This window comes from Lampris incognitus, chromosome 18 (assembly GCF_029633865.1).
Source record: "Lampris incognitus isolate fLamInc1 chromosome 18, fLamInc1.hap2, whole genome shotgun sequence".
In the NCBI taxonomy this organism is placed as follows: Eukaryota; Metazoa; Chordata; class Actinopteri; order Lampriformes; family Lampridae; genus Lampris; species Lampris incognitus.
Genome location: NC_079228.1, coordinates 20,777,216 through 20,797,167, shown reverse-complemented (window position 1 = coordinate 20,797,167; position 19,952 = coordinate 20,777,216). Strand labels below are relative to the sequence as shown.

At 42.8% G+C, this 19,952-nt stretch overlaps 1 protein-coding gene across 5 annotated transcripts; it reads right to left on the bottom strand.

The window, feature by feature from the left end:
* Window positions 1-4,486: 4,486 nt before the first annotated feature.
* On the bottom strand, window positions 4,487-19,786 carry pdk4 (pyruvate dehydrogenase kinase, isozyme 4). Of its 5 annotated transcripts, none has more exons than XM_056298813.1 (11): window positions 19,420-19,786; window positions 18,549-18,690; window positions 14,400-14,471; window positions 13,742-13,926; window positions 13,042-13,131; window positions 12,609-12,686; window positions 11,277-11,353; window positions 10,943-11,041; window positions 10,518-10,631; window positions 7,281-7,394; window positions 4,487-7,043 (listed from the first exon to the last, which is right to left on the bottom strand). In XM_056298813.1, exons 1-11 carry the CDS (start codon window positions 19,535-19,537, stop codon window positions 6,900-6,902), a joined length of 1,233 nt encoding a protein of 410 aa, XP_056154788.1. In that variant the 5' UTR covers window positions 19,538-19,786; the 3' UTR covers window positions 4,487-6,899. The 5 variants fall into 5 exon arrangements, 2 of the variants coding, with proteins under 2 accessions (XP_056154788.1, XP_056154789.1); XM_056298814.1 differs by having other exon boundaries at window positions 18,549-18,643; window positions 19,420-19,470; XR_008811943.1 differs by lacking the exon at window positions 4,487-7,043 and having other exon boundaries at window positions 7,285-7,394; window positions 10,518-10,660.
* Between the last annotated feature and the right edge of the window lie 166 nt (window positions 19,787-19,952).

The following is a 19,952-nucleotide window of genomic DNA, read 5'->3' as shown; positions in this document are numbered from 1 at the left end:
ATTTAGGCCTCAACAATTTCCCCTCTGGCGTAATGATCAAGTGCATCTGATAAGTTACTTCTGGCGAGGACTATACTTTGTATGGGCGCATCTCAAAGGTTTCAGAGCCTCCGAATGATCAAAATAAAGACGCGGCCGTGGGTTTGATATAAATATATGTATATTTATACAGGTGCATTTATTTGCATGTGCAAACATTGGGAAACAGTAGTGCAAATTGAAGAGAGATTTATGTGAAACGCCCACGATCTCGTGTTTCTCCAGACAGCTGTTCAGCCATACATGCCTCCATGTGCACCATTTTCTAGAGGACAGAACATTGTTTGAGTGATTGAGGGGTCAGGCCTTGCCGCCCATGGTCCAAAAATAGCCTGCTGTTTTCAAGAAGGAGTTTAAGGGGGAGGGGCAAAAAAGGGAGCGTGAGAGAGAGAGCGATAGACTGAAGGTGTTAGCATTGTGGGTGGAGCGGATAACAGTGTAAAAGCACATCTACATGCTCCAGATGCTTGGTTTCAGCTCCCATTGGCGGCCAGCCATAGGGGGCTAGCCGGCTGTGTCTGGCACAGTACCACAGAAACATAGCAAGCTTTTCAAGGACGGTGGAGGGAGGCAAGAGAAGCCTGGGGGACGTCAGCGGCAGAAGAAACCAATCCGTTAAAGATAAGAGCTAAATATCCTAGCATGGGCTGTTTTTCTTCCTAGTATACTGATGTTGCTCTGCCTTAACTTTGCAAGGGTATATCAAAAATACATGTAGCCTCTTACAGAATTAGTGAATCTATCTGTACATCTCTCTTGCAATTTCACTCACATGCATGCACACAAAAACACACACACAATGGAAAAATACATCGTACATTGTTGTGATTGCAAACATTCTCCAATCCTATGTGAATAGTACACATGGCCATTGTAACTCTAGTTAATGGTCACGCCTATTTGCATATGAAATTGATCGTTGGTTTCAGTCGTTACACAACTGTATTGTTTATAAGGGTGGGGATCCCTGCAGTCAGTTGAGACTGAAGAGGTCACTTAGATGAGTGACGAAATGTTTCTCTCAATCGCTGTGTCCAGATGAACTGATTCAAATTTCTTTGATTTTCTTACATGGATTACTGAGCATGCATAAAGACAATGAGAAATACTGAGTATATTTTCTATGAGAATGTATGATAGGCTTGAGGAAAACCTGTTCGTGTGCATGATGAAAGTCAGTCAGAGTGTGTAAATGACACAGCAGATCGGGCCCTTGACAGCAAATATCTTAAAACGGCACAGAAGCCCAGATCAGTCATGTTTAACACTTGCAAGCATTTCCAAATCCATCATCTATGCAGCTGTCCCCTCAGCTCTGGACACAGAATCGTCTGATTAAAAAGTCTGTCAATTTGTTTTCCTTTATATACTTTGTAGACCATGTTGACGCTGCTGTTAATTCTTTATTTCCATCCTCCGTGCTCGGCCAGGGAACAGTGTTGTTGTATTTGGGTGATGTTCAGTGACTTATCATCTGAGTTAACCAAATGGAACTTAACCTCAATGGCTGTAAGGATGTTAATATAACCCAAGAGAGATGTCTGACACCTGACACTATCAGACAGATAACGACGCAAATTAACGTTTGCAGTGGCCTTGTAGGTAGACGATCGGTATACCCTAGACGAGGGGTCCCCAACCTTCTTTTTTTTTTTGCACCGCGGGCCGGTTTAATATTGTAGCGAATTCGGGGGGCAACCACAGGAACTGCCGCGGCCGGGACGCGAACCCGTATAGACTGTACCGCGGGAGACGCCGCTAACCGCTCGACTAAAGGGTCAGACCCATTAGTCAAAGACGTGTCTACTTATCCATGAACGTTACTATATTGACAATATTCTGACGGACGGGGGGTGGGATAATGACCGGAATATAGGTTGGGTTTATAAGTCAGTAGTATCATAATATTTAAAGTAACGTTTGGATATTAAACACACAGCGCATATTTTCCTCGCATTAACATAACATACATATAACAACATCGCAGCTCACCAATTTCACCAATTCTCCTGTGGTAGCTGAAAGAGGAACCTTTGCCCCCTTGTTAGCTGCAGCTGCCCTCAACAGTTCACGGTACATGTCCTTGGCAGCAGGCAGTATCAATTCTTAGCTTCTTAGCCTTAGCAACACAACTAGCCGCTAAGTACGACGGTCTCAGAGCAGCAGCGTTTGTAGAGGTGGTGGCTCTCAGCACTTGCTTATGTCTCGCTTGCTCGCGTTGTTTTCGCTCAGAGAACTCCGCGGGTTTGTCTTCAAGTGCAGGGTGCTTGGACTCAAAGTGCCGAAGCAGTTTTTAGGGCTTCCCTGCCTCGTCAGACAGCACGTCTCCACAGATCACACACAGGGGGCTCGGAACATGCGAGTCACCGGTCGCAATAAAACCGTATTTTAGGTACGACTCGTCGTATGTCCTTCTGAAGGAAGCTTTCTTTTCTTTTCTTTTTGCTGTCGCGTCCTCTGCTGTCTCTGCGTTATCATAGTCATTCGACCTTTGATCTCCCCTACCTCTTCCGGAGAAACTCTCAAGCGACGTTGGTTTCTCACCGGTACTCAGGGTGGCTAACTAGTGCTAGCAGCGAGCTGACCGAGCGCGTCTCTGAGCTATGAAGTTAGTTACCATTGGGCTGCCGAATGCCACGTGAATGGCATTTCGGCAGACCAATGGTAACTAAGTCAAATTACGTCATCGTACACGCTTCAAATATCCGTTTCAAATTAAAAGCCCTATGGCATTACACGGTCCAGCCGCTGGCTCGGGCTTTTATTTTAATATTGTATATCATATTCCTTACGGCCCGGTAGCAAATGCTTTGCGGCCCGGTGCCGGTCCGTAGCCCGGTGGTTGGGGACCCCTGCCCTTGACGAGCCGTATACCCCGGAAGTCGGAAGTTGTTACGAAGCAATTCTATTGGTCAGTCGGTTAAATGGTCCTTCCAGCCTACTTTGAACGGTTGTTGCCTTTGTTTAAACTGTCACATTGGCGGCAAAGTAGTAGTAGTAGTAGTAGTAGTAGTAGTGGTAGCCAACGGCACATTAATAGTATAATACTACTAATAATTATTAATACTAATAATAACAATAATAATAATAATATTGTAATGCTATTAATAACGTGAAGACACAACAGGACTGAGACCCCAAGGGTATACAGATCGCCTAGGGTATACCGATCGTCTACCTACAGGCCTCACCCAGTACCGGTGTGGGAAGATGGGGGCACGAATTTACGTTTGCGGTGGCCTCACCCAGTACCGTCTATGCAGTGTCTTTGTCAACGTCTGTCCACGTCTTCATTTGATGTCTGGGAGAGCTTGGCCTGCTGCGCCCTGTGGGCCTTGGGACCACAGCCCTGCCCGGAGCTGTGCCCGAAGAGGAAACACTGAGGGCGGTCTGACAGCATGTGAAAGCGGGGCAGGCTAAGCTAACTGCTAGCCCACGGAGACCGGCAGTTCCGATAACACCGAGGGCGGTCTGGCGGCGGCCTCGCCTAGCCTTGACTGTGTTTTTAGTGTCAACATGTGGAGTGCGGGGAGGTGTGTCGAAGGTGTCTGGCTGGGCGAGCTGGCATTGGGACCACGGCCCTGACTGGAGCTGCGCGTAAGGAGGGAACACCGAGGGTGGTCTGACAGGATGCGAAAGCAGGGCAGGCTAAGCTAACTGCTAGCCCATGCAGACCGGCAGTTCCAACAGTCATCCTGGCGTTTGTTCTCTCGGACAATGATTTTTTTTACCAAGTATGATATATGTGTTTTTGTAGTTTTTAGATATGTGTTTATGTCTTTGTGTTGCACTGCTGCAGGCTCAGGGACAGAATATTTCGTTTCCTTTCACGTACTTGCATACGTGAAACGAAACTAAAGTACGTGAAATTAAATGACAAATAAAGTGTTCCTGATTCCTGATTAACCATGGCATGTCCATGAACGTCGTTTTTAAAGGAGGATAAGAAACACTTGACCACATGCATTTCCAGGAATCATCATCAATCATTATCAAATTGGGGTTGCGCTGCTGCACAGGCCAGTGCATCCGTGAGGAGTTTAACGTTCTCCATTATGTGGGTTTCCTTCTCAAGTTCTCTGGTTGCCTCCTACAGTCCAACAAACATGCAGAATAAGGTGAATAAGATACTCGCAATTGGAATGTCCGTAAAAGAGAATGTATGTGTGTGTGTTCTGCAATGAACTGGTGGCCTGGCCAAAAAAAATTCCTGTCTTGATCCCAGTGCATGCTGGGATAGACTCCAGCTCCCCACAACCCATTCACCCTAATTGCAGCTTTCATTTTTCATGTACCTTGACCTTCACTGTACCTTTAATGACAATAAATTGTACTAAATTGAGAAGTGGTCCCTCTTGACTGCTAGAGATGTATGTTTCACATGTACACCTGTAGCATATGTTCTACATAATGGTCAAAAACACCATCCAGTACACCACCCTGACCTTTGCAAATGTTTATTAAGTAACGACTGTTGCCAAGTTTTCCGAAATTGAAATGATTGGTAACAAGAGAGAAGTAAAAAAAAAAAGTACTACCTTCTTTATCTGTTTCTGTGATAATTATGTGACAGTATGTCAAAAAGAAATAGAACAGCAATCAAGTTGTGTGTGATGAGTGAGGTGAAATGAGAGGTGTGCTTGTTCCTTCCTAGTGCTAAGCTTCACGAATCGAGAAGCATTCACATCTGCCCTCGAATGTGATGTCTGCTGAGTGAAATTGCCTTTAGTCAAGCTCAAGTTAAGTATCACGATCTAATGCCACAATCACTTGCATATGATTTTGCTATGCAACACTGGCTAACAGATCTGCAGGGAATAATCAGATGAGACAGTAGCAAAAAGCAAAAAGTACTGCAAAAGGCAAAGGAAATATGACCCTGTTGACCTATTCAGAGTTGATTTCTATTATTGCATATCTACAGGTCCCAAACACTGTTGAACTTTACCCAACAACAACAACAACAACAACAAAAAATCAGTCAGTTCATTCATATCATAAAATCAATGTAGTTATACCTGGTAATCACTATTCAAAACCATTATTACAATACAGGGTTGGTAAAGTGGTTTGCAGAAGCAAACATATTGACTGGAATTAAAAATGAGAATATGAAATATGTGTATGAATCAGTGATTAAAGATATCATTTGGCAGATCTACAAAGCTTGGAAATGGTATTGACTGGCCTCTTTTATGACATCAGTTCATGTCCATGAATCATCCATTGATGTTGGGTTGAACAAACATTAGATGATATTTTGTACAGCCCCCCCAGCCCCCACCCCGCTGGATAAAATCCCCATGATGCCAGAGCATTAGCATCCAACACCATGAAGCCAAACACTTCAATACACAACTTAACCGCTGAAGATGATTCTCTACATGCAGAGGTCACAGATGGGGTCAAACCCTGTACGCAACCTAAAATGTACTTATGAAACATGGCCCATGATGAAACATGGCCCATGATGGTGACGCGAATATCAAATTACCACTGAAGGCCCCAGTCGCAGAAATCAGTACATCTTGCTTGTCAATAACGATAACACCATGATAACATTAATGATATAGTTGCCATTTCAGATTAAAACTGTTTAGTTTCAAGCAATTTTTTTTTCACATATCTATGAAAATAGATTTTTAAAATATCCTGTTGGATATACTTCTGTATATAACATGTTTTGTTTAAAAAGGAAGAAAATAGATGTCAATGTGTTGGATAACTAGGAAACTAGGAAATGGTTATCAACATATCATCAATAAAACATTAAATTACTCACAGTTGAACCATACGTACTTAAACATACACACACACACACACACACAATCACATACATACATACATACATACATGCATACATGCATACATAGATTCATATATACTTACATTCTGTATGTATGTATGAATCTGTATGTACATTCTGTATTCCGTTAAACAATGACACATTTCTAGTGCTCAACGTAGAAAGTCAAATTATCGGACATACTTTTTAGTAATACCTGATAAGAAGCTAACGTCAGATCATCTGACTTATCGTTTTTCTTTTTTCTTTTTTTTAAAGGAGTGTTAACAAGACTTAATAAATGAAAACCATGAAGATTCATTTCATTTGTCTCAGGTTCAAAACAAATACACTAACTAAAGCACACAGTCTACTGCCTATTCTATTCTAAGAAACCTTCATTAAAAGGATTAATATCACCTGTAGCCAGAGGGAGTAAAAACAGCAGGTTCTCTATGGGTGTGAATGTAAGGAATATAACTTTGGGTAGCACGCAGTGTATTAAAGGGTTGATGAAAGAGCGAATTGGAGTAAGGCCAAATATTACTTAACTGATTAGATGTATAAAATAGACGACCCACCACACTCATACACACACACACACACACACACACACACACACACACACACGCACAGTATGGCAATGTTCATGGACGCTTATGAAGTGACATTTGATTGACTTTCAGATGTAATTAGATTCTGTTGGGTGAAGCTGACTTGAGGCTGGCCAGAGGTCAGTTCTCCCTTTTCATCTTCCCTTTTTCAGTAATTGAAATTAGCTAATTTTATGTGAGGGGTGCCATGTGACTTGATCAGTATTGTCGGGTGCCTTTAACTCTGGGGAAATTCAATTTTCAAGCTTCTCTCTCGACCAAGAAAGAAAAGTCCACCTCACACACATACATAATAGCCCAACCCTGGCAACTACGTGAAGATATTTTCTAACCTCTCCCAGTTACAATAAAAGATTACCCATTTTTCCTATTACAAACCAAACCCCTCTTCCTCTTCATTCCATCTCTTCATCATTCGTTCCTATTGTTTCATTCTGTCTCGGCTCCATCAGTTCATTTCATTAGCGGCTCCTCTCGTACTTGCCCAGGTTCTTCGGCTCCTTGCTTGGCATGCACCAGTCATCCGCCTCTGTGCTTGTCTGGTAATGCCTTAATGCGGACTTGTTGAAGACAGGAAGCCTTTCCACCGACTCCGAGGACAGGGCCTGGTGAAACATGCAAACATGCCACAACTTGTTTTGGTTGCACAACATGGAGTAAAGGAAAACAAAAACCTGTGTTTGTTAACATAAGATCGCACGATGAGTCATCCCTCACGATGGGCGTTGCACATTTCTTTGTCAAGTGAATCCAGTATGATAAGTGAGAGCTATATTTAGATGTGAGCCTTAAAACCGAAATGACCTTGACAGCCATGGTTTTACAGAGCCATCTGTTGTTACCTTCAGGTATATTACAGCTGAGGTGCCGTAGCCCTCCATGGAGTAGAGCTGCAGATCACCCTGGAAGTATCGGGCGTACAGACGGGAGATGGGAAGGCCGTAGCCAAAACCAGCCTGAGGGAAAGGTGGAGGGAGGGAAGAAATGAGTGAATATAAGCACTGCATGCTTAACCAGCTGGGCAAATTGCTAAAACATCACCACATACTTACAGTGCCATACAGAGTAAAATATAGGGGGTCTTAATCTGGTGGATATGCTTGTAACTGACCATAAAACTGTTGTTTTTAAAGTTCCACTACAACTCTCTATTCCTTACCTCTACCCTACAACACACTCTCGCATTCTCAATGCTGGTTCTGCAGTGAAATTCTGTGATGCTTTTAATTCATCATCTTTTAATTCATCATCCTTTAGTTCCCTCTCAGTCCAGGTGCACTATTAAACTCATTCAACAATCAGTGCCTATCCATTCTCGACCAAATTGCACCTTTTAAAACTAGGAAACAAAAATTAAATAAACTCCCCTGGCTGAATGATCACACTCGAGCCATTAAAAGACTCTGTAGAAAATCTGAACAACAATGGAAGGTCACCAAGACTGAAATAGCACATAACACCCTTAAAAACCAAATGTTAATTTATCAAAAAGCAGTTAAGGATGTGAGATCGGCTTACTTCTCTAAATTTATATCTAGAAATAACCACAATCTTTTTTTATATATATATAAATTTATTTCTGATTTTTCCTCCGAATTTAGTGGCCAATCAATCCCTATTTTTTTAGTTCAAACACCCACCCTTATACTGCATGCGTTCGCCAACTGCATCTCTCCGGCTGGCAGTCTCAAAGGAGACGCCTCGCCACTTTCATGACAAGGTGAATCCAAGCTGAACCACTGCTTTTTCCGACACACACAGAGATGCATTCATGTGACGAACACAAGCCAACTCCGTCCCCCTCCCAAAGACAGCATTGCCAATTATTGCTGCTTCGTCGAGTCCGGCCATAGTCGGATCTGACGAGACCGGGGCGCGAACCCCGGTCCCCAGTGGGCAACTGCATCGACACAAAGCTGACGCTTAGACCGCTACACCACTGCGGACCCCAGAAATAACCACAATCTTTAAGTTATCTTTAGGGTAATTGATTCTGTTATTAATGGTCCCTCCACAACTTTTTCTGAACTTGATGTTGAGCTGTCCAAAAAATGTCTCGCTCTTTTTTTAAATAAGGTGGAGAATATCAGGTCCCAAATCCAGCCTGACCATTGCATTATTTACACTGCCCGTGTTAATTATGCCTCTTTTACCTAGTTTCAACCCATTACAATTTCAGTGTTAGAGAGTACAGTCTCCAAAATAAACTCCTCCTCCTGCATCTTAGACATCATCCCAACTAAACTGCTAAAGGAGGTATGTTTCATTGTTAGCCCTGTTATTCTGTATTTAAATTTTATTTTTTTTCTTGACTCTGATTCTTTTCCATACAGTTTTAAGCATGCCATTGTTCACACATTGCTAAAGAAACCTAATTTGGATCCCCTGTCTTTTAAGTAACTACAGACCAATCTCCATATTGTATTTTTTCTCTCCAAATTGTCTAATATCATTGCTGTAAAGCCCCTTGAGGCAAGTTTGTACTTTGTGATATTGGGCTATACAAATAACATTGACTTGACTTGACTTGACTTTTTTACCTAATATTCTGGAGAAAGTAATTTCATCTCAACTGATATCTTTTATGAACACTAATAGTGTTTTTAACAGTTTCCAGTCTGGTTTTAGAGCACTTTAAAGTACCGAGACAGCTCTTCTTAAGGTTACTAATGACCTACTGCTAACTGCGCACAGAGGTGAGTTGTGGTGTCCCTCAAGGTACAGTGCATGGCCCCCTTCTGTTTCTATATACAAGCTGCCTCTTGGTCAGGTTATTCAAAATCATGATGTGCTTTACTATTTTCATGCTGATAACACTCAGTTATAGATGCCACTAAAACCCACCGATCCTAGCAGCCTAGCAAATCTCACAACTTGCCTCTCTGATATTAAATCCTGGATGTCCCAAACAAAAATTTCTGTGAACTGGGAGGGTCACGGTTTGTGACAAAGGGTGATCAGGCTTTTGCTGTTATAGCCCCCACACTATGGAACTCACTGCCTACTGAACTCAGACACACTAAATCTCTAGCTTCTTTTAAATCTCTTCTTAAAACTTTTCTCTTTGTGAAAGCTGTTGGAAATGTTTAATATATGTTTTTATTTATCTATACTGTTTTATTCCTATTTATTTGGTCATATTCATTTATTGTCTCTACCTGCTCTGTGCTCATGTCCTTTGGTCTTATTCTCATTTTTGCCCTGTCTGGTTTTATTTCTTTGTAAAGAACTTTGTAACATTTTAAGAAAAGCGCTATATAGATGAAGTGTATTTTTTATTATTATATTGCTATTATTATTATTATTATTATATTATTATATTTATATTAAGTTAGACTGCAATAACAGGCCTTCTCTCTCACACTAAGTTAAAGTTTAATCCTGAGAAATATGGGTAACTACAGTCTAGTTTGTAATTCAGCGACTGTACAACCATGTTCAGTTGTGTCAGGATCAGTTTAGCAGATGCAGGATTAGATTAAAGTCTATGGTGGACCTCAGGTTTGAAACAGTGTAGATTTCAGTGAACTGCTTTAGACTGGGTGATATTGACAAAATCAAATATCAGAATATTTTTTACCAAATACCTTAATATTGATAATATGATGATATTTTCTGAATATTATCATATTATCAATGGTGCTTTCATAAGAAGTTTGCACACAGGAAATTTTTGAGAAATTATCATTAGTGGTGTGGATATGATGATATATGTAGAGAAGTGTTAATTGTTCATTTTACTCAGCTAAAACAGTCTACCAAGTTCAGAAAACTGGATCACTTTACTGTAATGCAGCATTTAAGACCAGGGAATGACAACATTTAAATTACATTACAATATAATTATGACCAATATTCCAGACAATATCTAATCTCATATCACAACATCAATACTATATTGATATATTGCCCAGCTCTATTGCATTTTGAATGCAAAAGCAAAAAAATTCTATCTCGGTGACTTTTGCACATCATGATGATATGTTGGCAGTTCTTTACTTGGGTGTAACCAGACAACTTTAACTGATAGAAAAGTCAAAAAGTCCCTGCAAAGTTAGGCTGTGAGAGGCGGGTCTCACCAGAGGAGCATTGCGGGAATTGTCCGTATGCACAGGGCTGGGGGCAGTGGAGTACATGTAGCTAAACAGACGCTCAATCTTCCTCAGAGGTACTCCTCCTCCTTTATCAGACATCTACAAAGGACGCCGAAAAAAGAATATATCTAAACAGAAAAACAATACAGGAAACATGAATATGAATGTATATTCATATATTTAGGATCCTTTTCTCACTGTTATGCCAACAAACTCAAGGACAGCATGGATTCCATCCGTATCATTACATACCCTATACTGTGTTATGTATACATTGACATATGTCTTTGTTGCCCTCTCCTCAAAACACCGCATCCCTCTTGTACAGGTAATTTACTCGAGCCTCTATGTAGAGGTTTACCATCTCTGCAGTGTTGTTGCTATCTAAACTCTCATTGACCTCATTATACCTTGATAGTGAGGTCCTCTGAGCCCAGTGAAACTTGCACTTTGATCGGCGGCAGAGTCAGGCTCGACTCGTGGGTCTCTACAGTGGCTCTCATGGCGTTCTGGTGGCAAACAAACAAGTAGTACATTACACTGCTGGCAATGGGCATTGCCACCAATTACTCTGTATTATGAAAGCCAACCTTGCTTATGTTTGAACTCTCTCTGTGTATACAAACTGAAAAATTTACTTTTGGAAAACTCAAAAAAAAAATCTGGATGAAGCACTTTACCAAGCAAGCCAATGTCATATTGTACACTGTAGTTTGCAATGTTATACATCTAGAGTTACTGTACCTTGAAGAGCTCAAACAGCATGTGATAGAGGTGAGATGGCACGTAGACAATATGGACAGGTTGGCCTGGGTTTTTCGCTGTGAAAAATCAATTCAGTTACTAAAAAAAAAAAAAAAGTAATTCCCCCTCTCTCTTGTAAATGTGTCACATCTTGGAAAATGTCCAGTCATGGCAGCCTGGTTGAAAGGTAAACCAGTGAGTATGCAGCCTGTATTGTAAATTGTAAATGCAGTGCATGCACTGGAGGAGTCAGAGACAAGAGAGGACTTGTAATGGTAATTGGATACGGAATACGAGCCCATGCCAACCAAAACAAAGGAAATGACATTACAATCCTTTTTCCTATATTCTTCTTTTATCAAACATGGGCCTTAAGATGCATTGTACATAATTACAGTGTATCTCCAGTAAATGCTTTCAGTAATACATTAAAAGAGGAATTTTATCTAATCTGTAACCCCTTCTCCCCAATTGTATCGAGCCATTTACCCCATTCTGAGCCGTCCCGGTCATTGCTCCACCCCCACTGCCGATCTGGGGAAGGCTGCAGACTATCACATGCCTCCTCCAATACATGTGGAGTCGCCAGCCGCATCTTTTCACCTGACAGTGAGGAGTTTCACCAGGGGGATGTAGCGTGTGGGAGGATCAAGCTATCCCCCAAGATCCCTCTCCCCCCCGAACAGACGCCCCAACCGACCAGAGGAGGCGCTAGCACAACGACCAGGACACATACCCACATCTGGCTTCCCACGCGAAGACACCGCCAATTGTGTCTGTAGGGACACCCGACTAAGCCGGAGGTAACACAGGGATTTGAACCGGCAATCCCCTTGTTGGTAGGCAACAGAATAGACCGCTACGCTACCCGGACACCCCTTACCAAACTGTATTTTAACAAATAACATGTAACCAAATTTGAAATGAAGTTTTCTTGTAATCAAACAATTCCACAGACACAACTTGTCTCTTTAACGCTATCTGAATCTATATACAGTCAGCACGGTGGAATAAAGCAGCTCTCTCATACTGTTCTGGAAATAATTCCCAGTACGTATGAGAACATTCACAGACAGTACGTATGAGGTATGCGGACTGAAGAGTGATGTATAATGTTGAGGCTGGCTCTTGACAGGCCCAGCCGACAGTAAGCAGACGCACATATTCTCAACAAAATCCGAGAGCACTACACACTGCCCCATCTCAGACAGATCTCAGAAAACTCATGTGCACGACAAAAAAGCTGAAAAAGACTTAAAAACAAACATTTATGCGACAAAAGCTAGAACAGTATCTGTAGCTTTTACTCAAAGCTGCATTTCAAAAACTTACAGTTGAATTGTGTGATCTCCATATCGGGAGAGATGAGGTAATATTGCTCGCAGAGCATTTTTGAGGTCTCATAGGCATCTGCAGAGCAAATAGTCGTCATTATACAACGTGAGAAATTGAAATACAAGAGTCCGACAAGACAAACACCAATTCATCATGAGCGAATAAAAAACTAGGCAATGAGTGTGATGGCCAGGACGTTGTCTAGGCTCTGAGTTACAATGATTAACATCTCAATGGCTGTTCTATCATAGCAACACACCTCTTCACAAAACACTTTCAAGCACCAAGAGAGGTGGAAGGCAGATAATACACAGAATACCCTGCCAAGCGTGTATGCATGGTCCCTTATCTAAATGTCAGGTTTATATACGTAACTATATACACACATACAGTGTACATAGGGAGAAGGAGAGAGAGAGAGAGAGATTACCTTTTACAACCTCCACCACATCACAAGTGGGGTCGATGCTGCCAATATGTTTGGGATGGGCAGGGTTAGCGCTGCCGTTGAAGATTAATGCTAGAAGACATAGCCCAACAAACATATAAGACTGTTAGCAATCCAGACAAAACACATGCAAACATTACGCACTATGTAAGGAAAGCCAAGCATTTGTGCCTCCTTGTTAGAAAATGGACACTAGAAGTAGGAAGCTACAGTAGCTAGTGAGTGTAATATTTGTTGAGAGGCATGGTGCCCTGGTATTAAATGTGCAAGTCACCAGTCACTGCCCTGCATCTGTGCAGTAGCAGAGCTGCAATGATGTCTATGGCTGCCAAGGCAGCATGGGTGTTGACTGTCTGATGCTCTCATCGAGCGGCAAAATATGAATTGTGTCTTTACAACTATGTGATGCTTTATCAGTTAAAAAATCACCAAAAAATTCATCAAATAAAATCAGGTTATGAACTTCAAACATATCCACATCTATGTTTTTACAGAGCTTGTTCCAAGGTGAGTGTTCTTTGCTGCTTGCTGGGTATCTTTTACATACCCAGTGGGTAAGATAATCCATTCTGGTTTCTTATCAGATGGCCCGTTTGACAAGTACTCAATGATGAGCTTCGAGTTAATGACTGCGTTGATTCATGAGCGTAACTCACTGATAATCACTGTGTGCTATACTGACTGTGCTGGTTCATGAGCATGCGTGTGGAGATGCGGCTCATGTAAAAGCGGTCCAGGAAGTACTGGACGTTCTGGTTGGTGACGGGGTCCACCCCAAATGCCTCCTTGTACTCCACCACGCCCTGGGCCATGGTGGGCACCACATCATTGTGCCGATTGCGCACGTTCACTAAGGTCTGTGTGAACCTAGGAGGCGAAGAAATGAAGGATCAAGCTAGGATAGGAAGTGTAGGACACGTACCATGGATATTAACACAGTGGCACCCAGTGATAGGTCCCATCAAAATCAGGAATGGTTAGATTGCAGGTTTTGAGCTTGGAGAGTGAGAGGATGATGTTGCAGAACAGATCTTGTAACATCATTCTCTCACTGTCCCAGCTTTAAATTTAACCATCAACCCACTGTTACCTTCCCACCAACAGTTGACGGACAGTTGTCTACTCCTGTACCAAGTCATGCAAAACACCAGAAAATGTTCCAAGATGGGAGTCTTTTCATCCAATATGTATGCATCCTGGGCAGCTTGTCTTTAAAATGTTTAGGAACCCCCGCAATAGTATAAACAGACATGAGCATAGCGCTATGTGCAAACATTAACCAACATGCACTGCAAATGAAGCAGTTCCTGCCTGCAGGAATGTGTCAGTAAATGACTTACTGAGTCAGCACCTGCTTATCGTCTGGGTCTTTCTCTAAAAAGTCCACAAGCTCAAGCAGACTCCGTGAATACCTGGTCGACACACACACAAAAAAAAACAACAACAAAACAAAAACAAAACAAACACTTCACAAATGGAAACAACTTCAGCCTCAATACTGCATGTATATACTGCATGTACAGTCTATACAGTATATACATACTGTACATGCAGGAAGCCACGCTAGAGGCCAACAAAAGAGCCCTTAGAGGAAGAAAATTGCATTTACCTTGCAGTCAAAATTTAGCAAGCATGACCAGTGGAGTCACAGGTTGTTTCAGCACCTATTTCAGAATGGTATTCCTGTGCATTAAGGAAAACCGGCTCGTAATATGCTGCAGTAACTACTTCAACCAGGAGAAAGGTTAACAAACATGCTCCTTGTCTGGTCGCAAATGGATGTCCCCTTTGGGGATTAATCAAGTTGTCTGTATGTCTGTCTATCCATCTATCCATCTATCTATCTATGTACGTATATACACAAATTATACTGTAATGCAGTAAAGACAACTGATCTGGTCAACAGACTAAACCTTACGTAATACTTTTTTTTGTTGCTCTATGTAGACTGATAGGCAAGGAAGTGCCTGTGTGCTTTGTAGGCTCTTTCTCTCTCTGTCTCTATCTCTCTCTCTCGCTCTCTCTGAAACTAGGTGAAGGGTAACAGGCAGTGTGGCTGCCTTCCCAACATGCTGACTTTGTCCCTCAGCTGACCTTCAGCCACCCTGATTGTGTTTTGGTTTCAGGTCTCTTCTAAACAACAGCGAGCGATCTTGGGAGGCTGTGACACACCACCAGTAATTTCCCCCTACTGTTTGTTGCCAGGTCACATTTAGAGCGTGACCTCGCACCTCGCGCAGAGCGGCAGCATGGTGGGCCTCTGCAACGGGAACACTGGGGGGAAAAAAGAGTCTCAGCGCGTGAAGTACATAGATGGCCAAGTTTAGACATGATGGTTATGAGATAATGGTGGAGGAGATGTCTGTGACATTTGTTATTTACATAACTTCATGTGATCTACAAGCTCACACCTAAAAAATGACACAGACAAACAGAATCGGTGTGCCTGGAAAGAGACTGAAACCAGCTTGGTGCATTTGGCCTGGTGAGCAACACTTAAAGTAGAGGAACCAGCTCTATGCAAAAACAATGACGGTACGTTGAGACCATAACACACGTTTTGACTCATAATGTTAACAAACTAGGCTGGAATCGACAACTTGAAGCTTTCTTCCCTCTAGTTTTTAAGTGCTCTAGCTTTCTTTTGCACACATTATCCAGTGGAGATGAAGGACAGGAGAAAGGGGGGGGGGCATGGATAAATAAAGATGGACACAAGCTTGTGTCGTGGTAAGAGGTCCCAAACACAGCCAGGCCAGGTCTTTCAGCATGACAGCTAAAAAGGACTGTAGCGGTAACGCAGAGACCCCGTTGTGTATAACAGAACAGAATTTGTCACGCACTTGATGCCTCCGTCTTTACAGCCTCTGACCTTTCATCCCGTCTCTGCCTCAACCTTTCCACCAAGGCACACAATGTACTTTTGTGCATGTATGTGTGTGTGTGTGTGTGTGTGTGTGTGTGTGTGTGTGTGTGTGTGTGTGTGTGTGTGTGTGTGTGTGTGTACACACACGTCCATAGTCTTACAAGTGAAAAAAGAACAGCTGTGTGAAGTGATTACAGATGAAGTGAGTAAGGCAGACGTGCGACACTGCAGCACGCTGATCCGTTCGGCCCTGAACCTGAATCTCATCACAATTATCTTGTGCATGTTTCACTTTACACAAGATTAGCAACCCATCCAAACAAAAGGGGGGGAAAATTGCCTTCCAGCCAGAAGACAAAAATAGAAAGCATGCTCTTTTGAGGAAAACAACCACCTGAGTCACCCTAAGGAGGATACCACCCATATGGGGCTTGTTTCAATAACTTCTGTAAACCGACTTCTCCAGCAAGTTGCAAGGTTTCTACGACCACTTGGAATAGGTGACACTATGTAGTAGATGTACATTTCACTGACGTGGGTGCACACTATACTTTTTTTTTTTGTTGGCTTTTTTCCCCCTCTTTTTCTCCCCAATTGTACTTGGCCAATTACCCCACTCTTCCGAACCATCATGGTTGCTGCTCCACCCGCTCTGCCGATCTGGGGAGTGCTGCAGACTACCACATGTCTCCTTTGATACATGTGGAGTCGCCAGCCGCTTCTTTTCACCTGACAGTAAGGAGTTTCACAAGGGGAACATAACACGTGGGAGGATCATGCTATTCCCCCCAGCCCCCCCCCCCCAAACAGGCGCCCCGACCGACCAGAGGAGGCGCTAGCGCAGCAACCAGGACACATACCCACATCCAGCTTCCGACTCACAGACACAAGCAATTGTGTCTGTAGGGACGCCCAGCAAAGCCGGAGGTAACATGGGGATTTGAACCAGCGATCCTCATGTTGGTTGGCAATGGAATAGACCACTACGCTACCCGGATGCCGATAATGTAAACTTTGAACAAGATTCCTGGGCTCTGTGTGGTCCAGGAATCGTGCTCAGCATATATGAGGTTTTAATTATAATGAAAAACACAAACACCCACAGACATGGCCAATTGTATCTGTAGGGACGCCCGACCAAGCCAGAGGTAACACGGGGATTTGAACCGGCGATCCCCGTGTTGGTAGACAACAGAATAGACCGCCACGCCACCCGGACGCCCGTGCACACTATATTTTGATCTATTTGGTTACATAGGCTTCTTGCATAAAGAAGTAAATAGCACCGCAGGGCACTGGGTTTGTTGCGCTGTTAAACTGATGTTCTTCATCTAATCCAAACAAACATTACAAGGCATGCTCCCCTATACAGCGGCGTCAACACAAACAGGGGGGCAGGTACAGACAGAGGGAAAGCAAGTTGATGCATCTTGAAACAAAACAGATATTCACTGTGACTCACACTGTTCTAGAGACAACACCAACAGCAATCACTTGATCACAGCTGGTAGCGTGGACTATCTGGGTTCATAATGGTCAACAGGGGGCCGATTCCAAACAGACGATCTAATTTACTTGGAGCTAAACATCTGAAAGATATTAGCGGGCCTACGGAGCCAACAAAACAGGAGGGATGTGTTCGATGGGTCAAATTAACGCTAAGCCATGGTTAGAGTAGGTTAGCACTCGTTTTTTGCCTGTCTCCACTTCCTCACATTTAGAAAAACAATAAAAAGGGGGGTGTAGATGTAGAGATCAGTGACGGTGTTGGGGGTGAAACTGAGGGCGGCAGTGTTGTGGGAGTATATCTTGCCCCAGCTTCAAGTCTATCGAGAGAGAGCATTTAGTTGGCTAACACTGGTGAGTCGCCTTTCTCGCCTTATATTTTACTGGTCTAACGCACTGGACCACACGTCTGTTGGCTAGTTCACAGGGATTATGGTGTTTTTGATGCCTCCATATCAAGTAGGCAATTTGGAGGGGGGGGGGTGATCATAACATGAGCTTTCCTACGGATGTAAGAAAAGGCACTGATTTTCTCCCTCAAAGCAGTGGTGTGATGCAGTCTCTTTTTTTTGTTTTTGTTGTTGTTGAATGAATCATGAAGGCAATCAGCTCTACCATTCTAGGCCCATACCAACATGTTTTCAGCTAAAAAAAGAAGTTTACAAAAATTTACTACCTCATCAATTAACCATGTTTTAATGGAATTCCTATGCTATGATAGGACTTACATTACAATGGCCTAGCCAGCTGCAAAATAATCACTGTTTAAAGATGCTCTAATGTGCTCTAATAGTAAGGCGATTATTGATTGTGTAGCTACGCAGTAGTAAACAGTCCTAATCTATGTAGCAACAACATTGATCCATCACATTTAATGGATTAAGACAATTATAAATCCAAGTACAGCCTGCTGATGGTGTATAAATATACTGCCAGCTGAGCGCTAGGCCTTCGAGGGCCCCTGACAAGATGTGATAGAAGGAACAAGAAAACAATAACTCACACTGGGATGCATCAATATTAAGAAGGCTTCGATAGCACAGTGTTTGGTTAGTATGGATGGGCTGTTCTCAAAGAACAGCAGGGCATATATTTTTGGGTCCAGGGAGGAGCCTACCAGCTGGTGAGGAGCTGCAGGGACGGTGTGCCAAGGAGCTTGTCAGGGAGGAAGTCAATTTCCTTCATTATGTTGGCCAGTCTGACAGGAAGCTCCTGACGCAAAAACACAAAGGAGGTCTTCTCACATGCATTGGCTGAGCCTGCAGTCACATGACAAACATGAGAAAACATGAGGAGAAACAACAGGACATCTTAGGACATCCTGAGACAAACTAAATCACTGCTTCTTTTCTTGGACATCCCGCACTACTTAAACGAATAAAGCTAATCAAGAGGTGATTCAAGACGAAGTGCGTTTGCAGCAAAAATAAAAATCTGTTATGAAATGACAGACTTTTATTTTCTTGATGAGGCAGTGACCTGCATGCGTTTGAATGGGCTAACAAAAACACAAAATGCCCAGATGAGTTCAACATGTGTTCATGCTGTGGTTTATAATAAAAGGCTTCAATCATCACAGGTACAGGTCTTGTAAGTCATTAACACAAACAGTTGAATTTTGCAAAGTAATTATTGATTCCCAAAGAAGAAGTGACAACGAGCTAAAGATATGAGCAGCACTTGTCTCTTGGAGGGTTATTTATAGTGAAACGGTGCTGACAGATAAATGTAATACAACAGTGTTGTAAAGGAGCAATACATAACAAACAAAATAAACAAAGGCGATTCACACCCTTTAAATTGCTTGTCTGACAACACCGTTTCAATATAAATAACTTTATAATGCATACATGTTAATGTTCTCTCTCTCTCTCTCTCTCTCTCTAACAATGGCAGCTGATACTTAGTCTGACAGACAGGCAGTGTAAGGTTGTGCCCCTGAATTTGTAGTTTTCTTGCATACAGGCATTTTTCGTCTGAGAACTTACCAAAGTCAATGAACTGCTTCATGGACAAAGGCGAAGGGGAGAACTTGGCGAACCTCTCCACTTGTTTTGGTATCCCAGCCAATGTGCTGCCCTTCAACAGAAGCTGTCCGAACCTCATGTTTCCTGCAGATGCAATCAGGGGTCTAGATGAAGGTTGCCGCTAGAAAAACCAGTACGAGGCACAAGGTGTCCTTTCTTGTCAGCATGCTCCAGTTTGCCGAATGTTTGGACCTTCTCGCTCGCTAGATCCACGCTAGGAGAGGAAAAACGGGGGTTGACACGATCGTCAAAACGACCGCCATCCGTTTTTTCGGTCAGTTTCCAGGCATCTCGTTGACTTTCGCTCAAGTTTGGCTCCCAGCTGCGACCTCTGTTGTTGTGTGCAGCCGTGTTATTGATGGGAACGCGAACGAGAGTGCCACTGAGGTCGACCAATGGTCGCCGAGCTACGCCAGACTTGTGGGAGGGGCTTATAATATTTAGTGGCGTTGCTGGAGCCTCGTCGAAAGACTGTAACAAGAATGTATTTGATA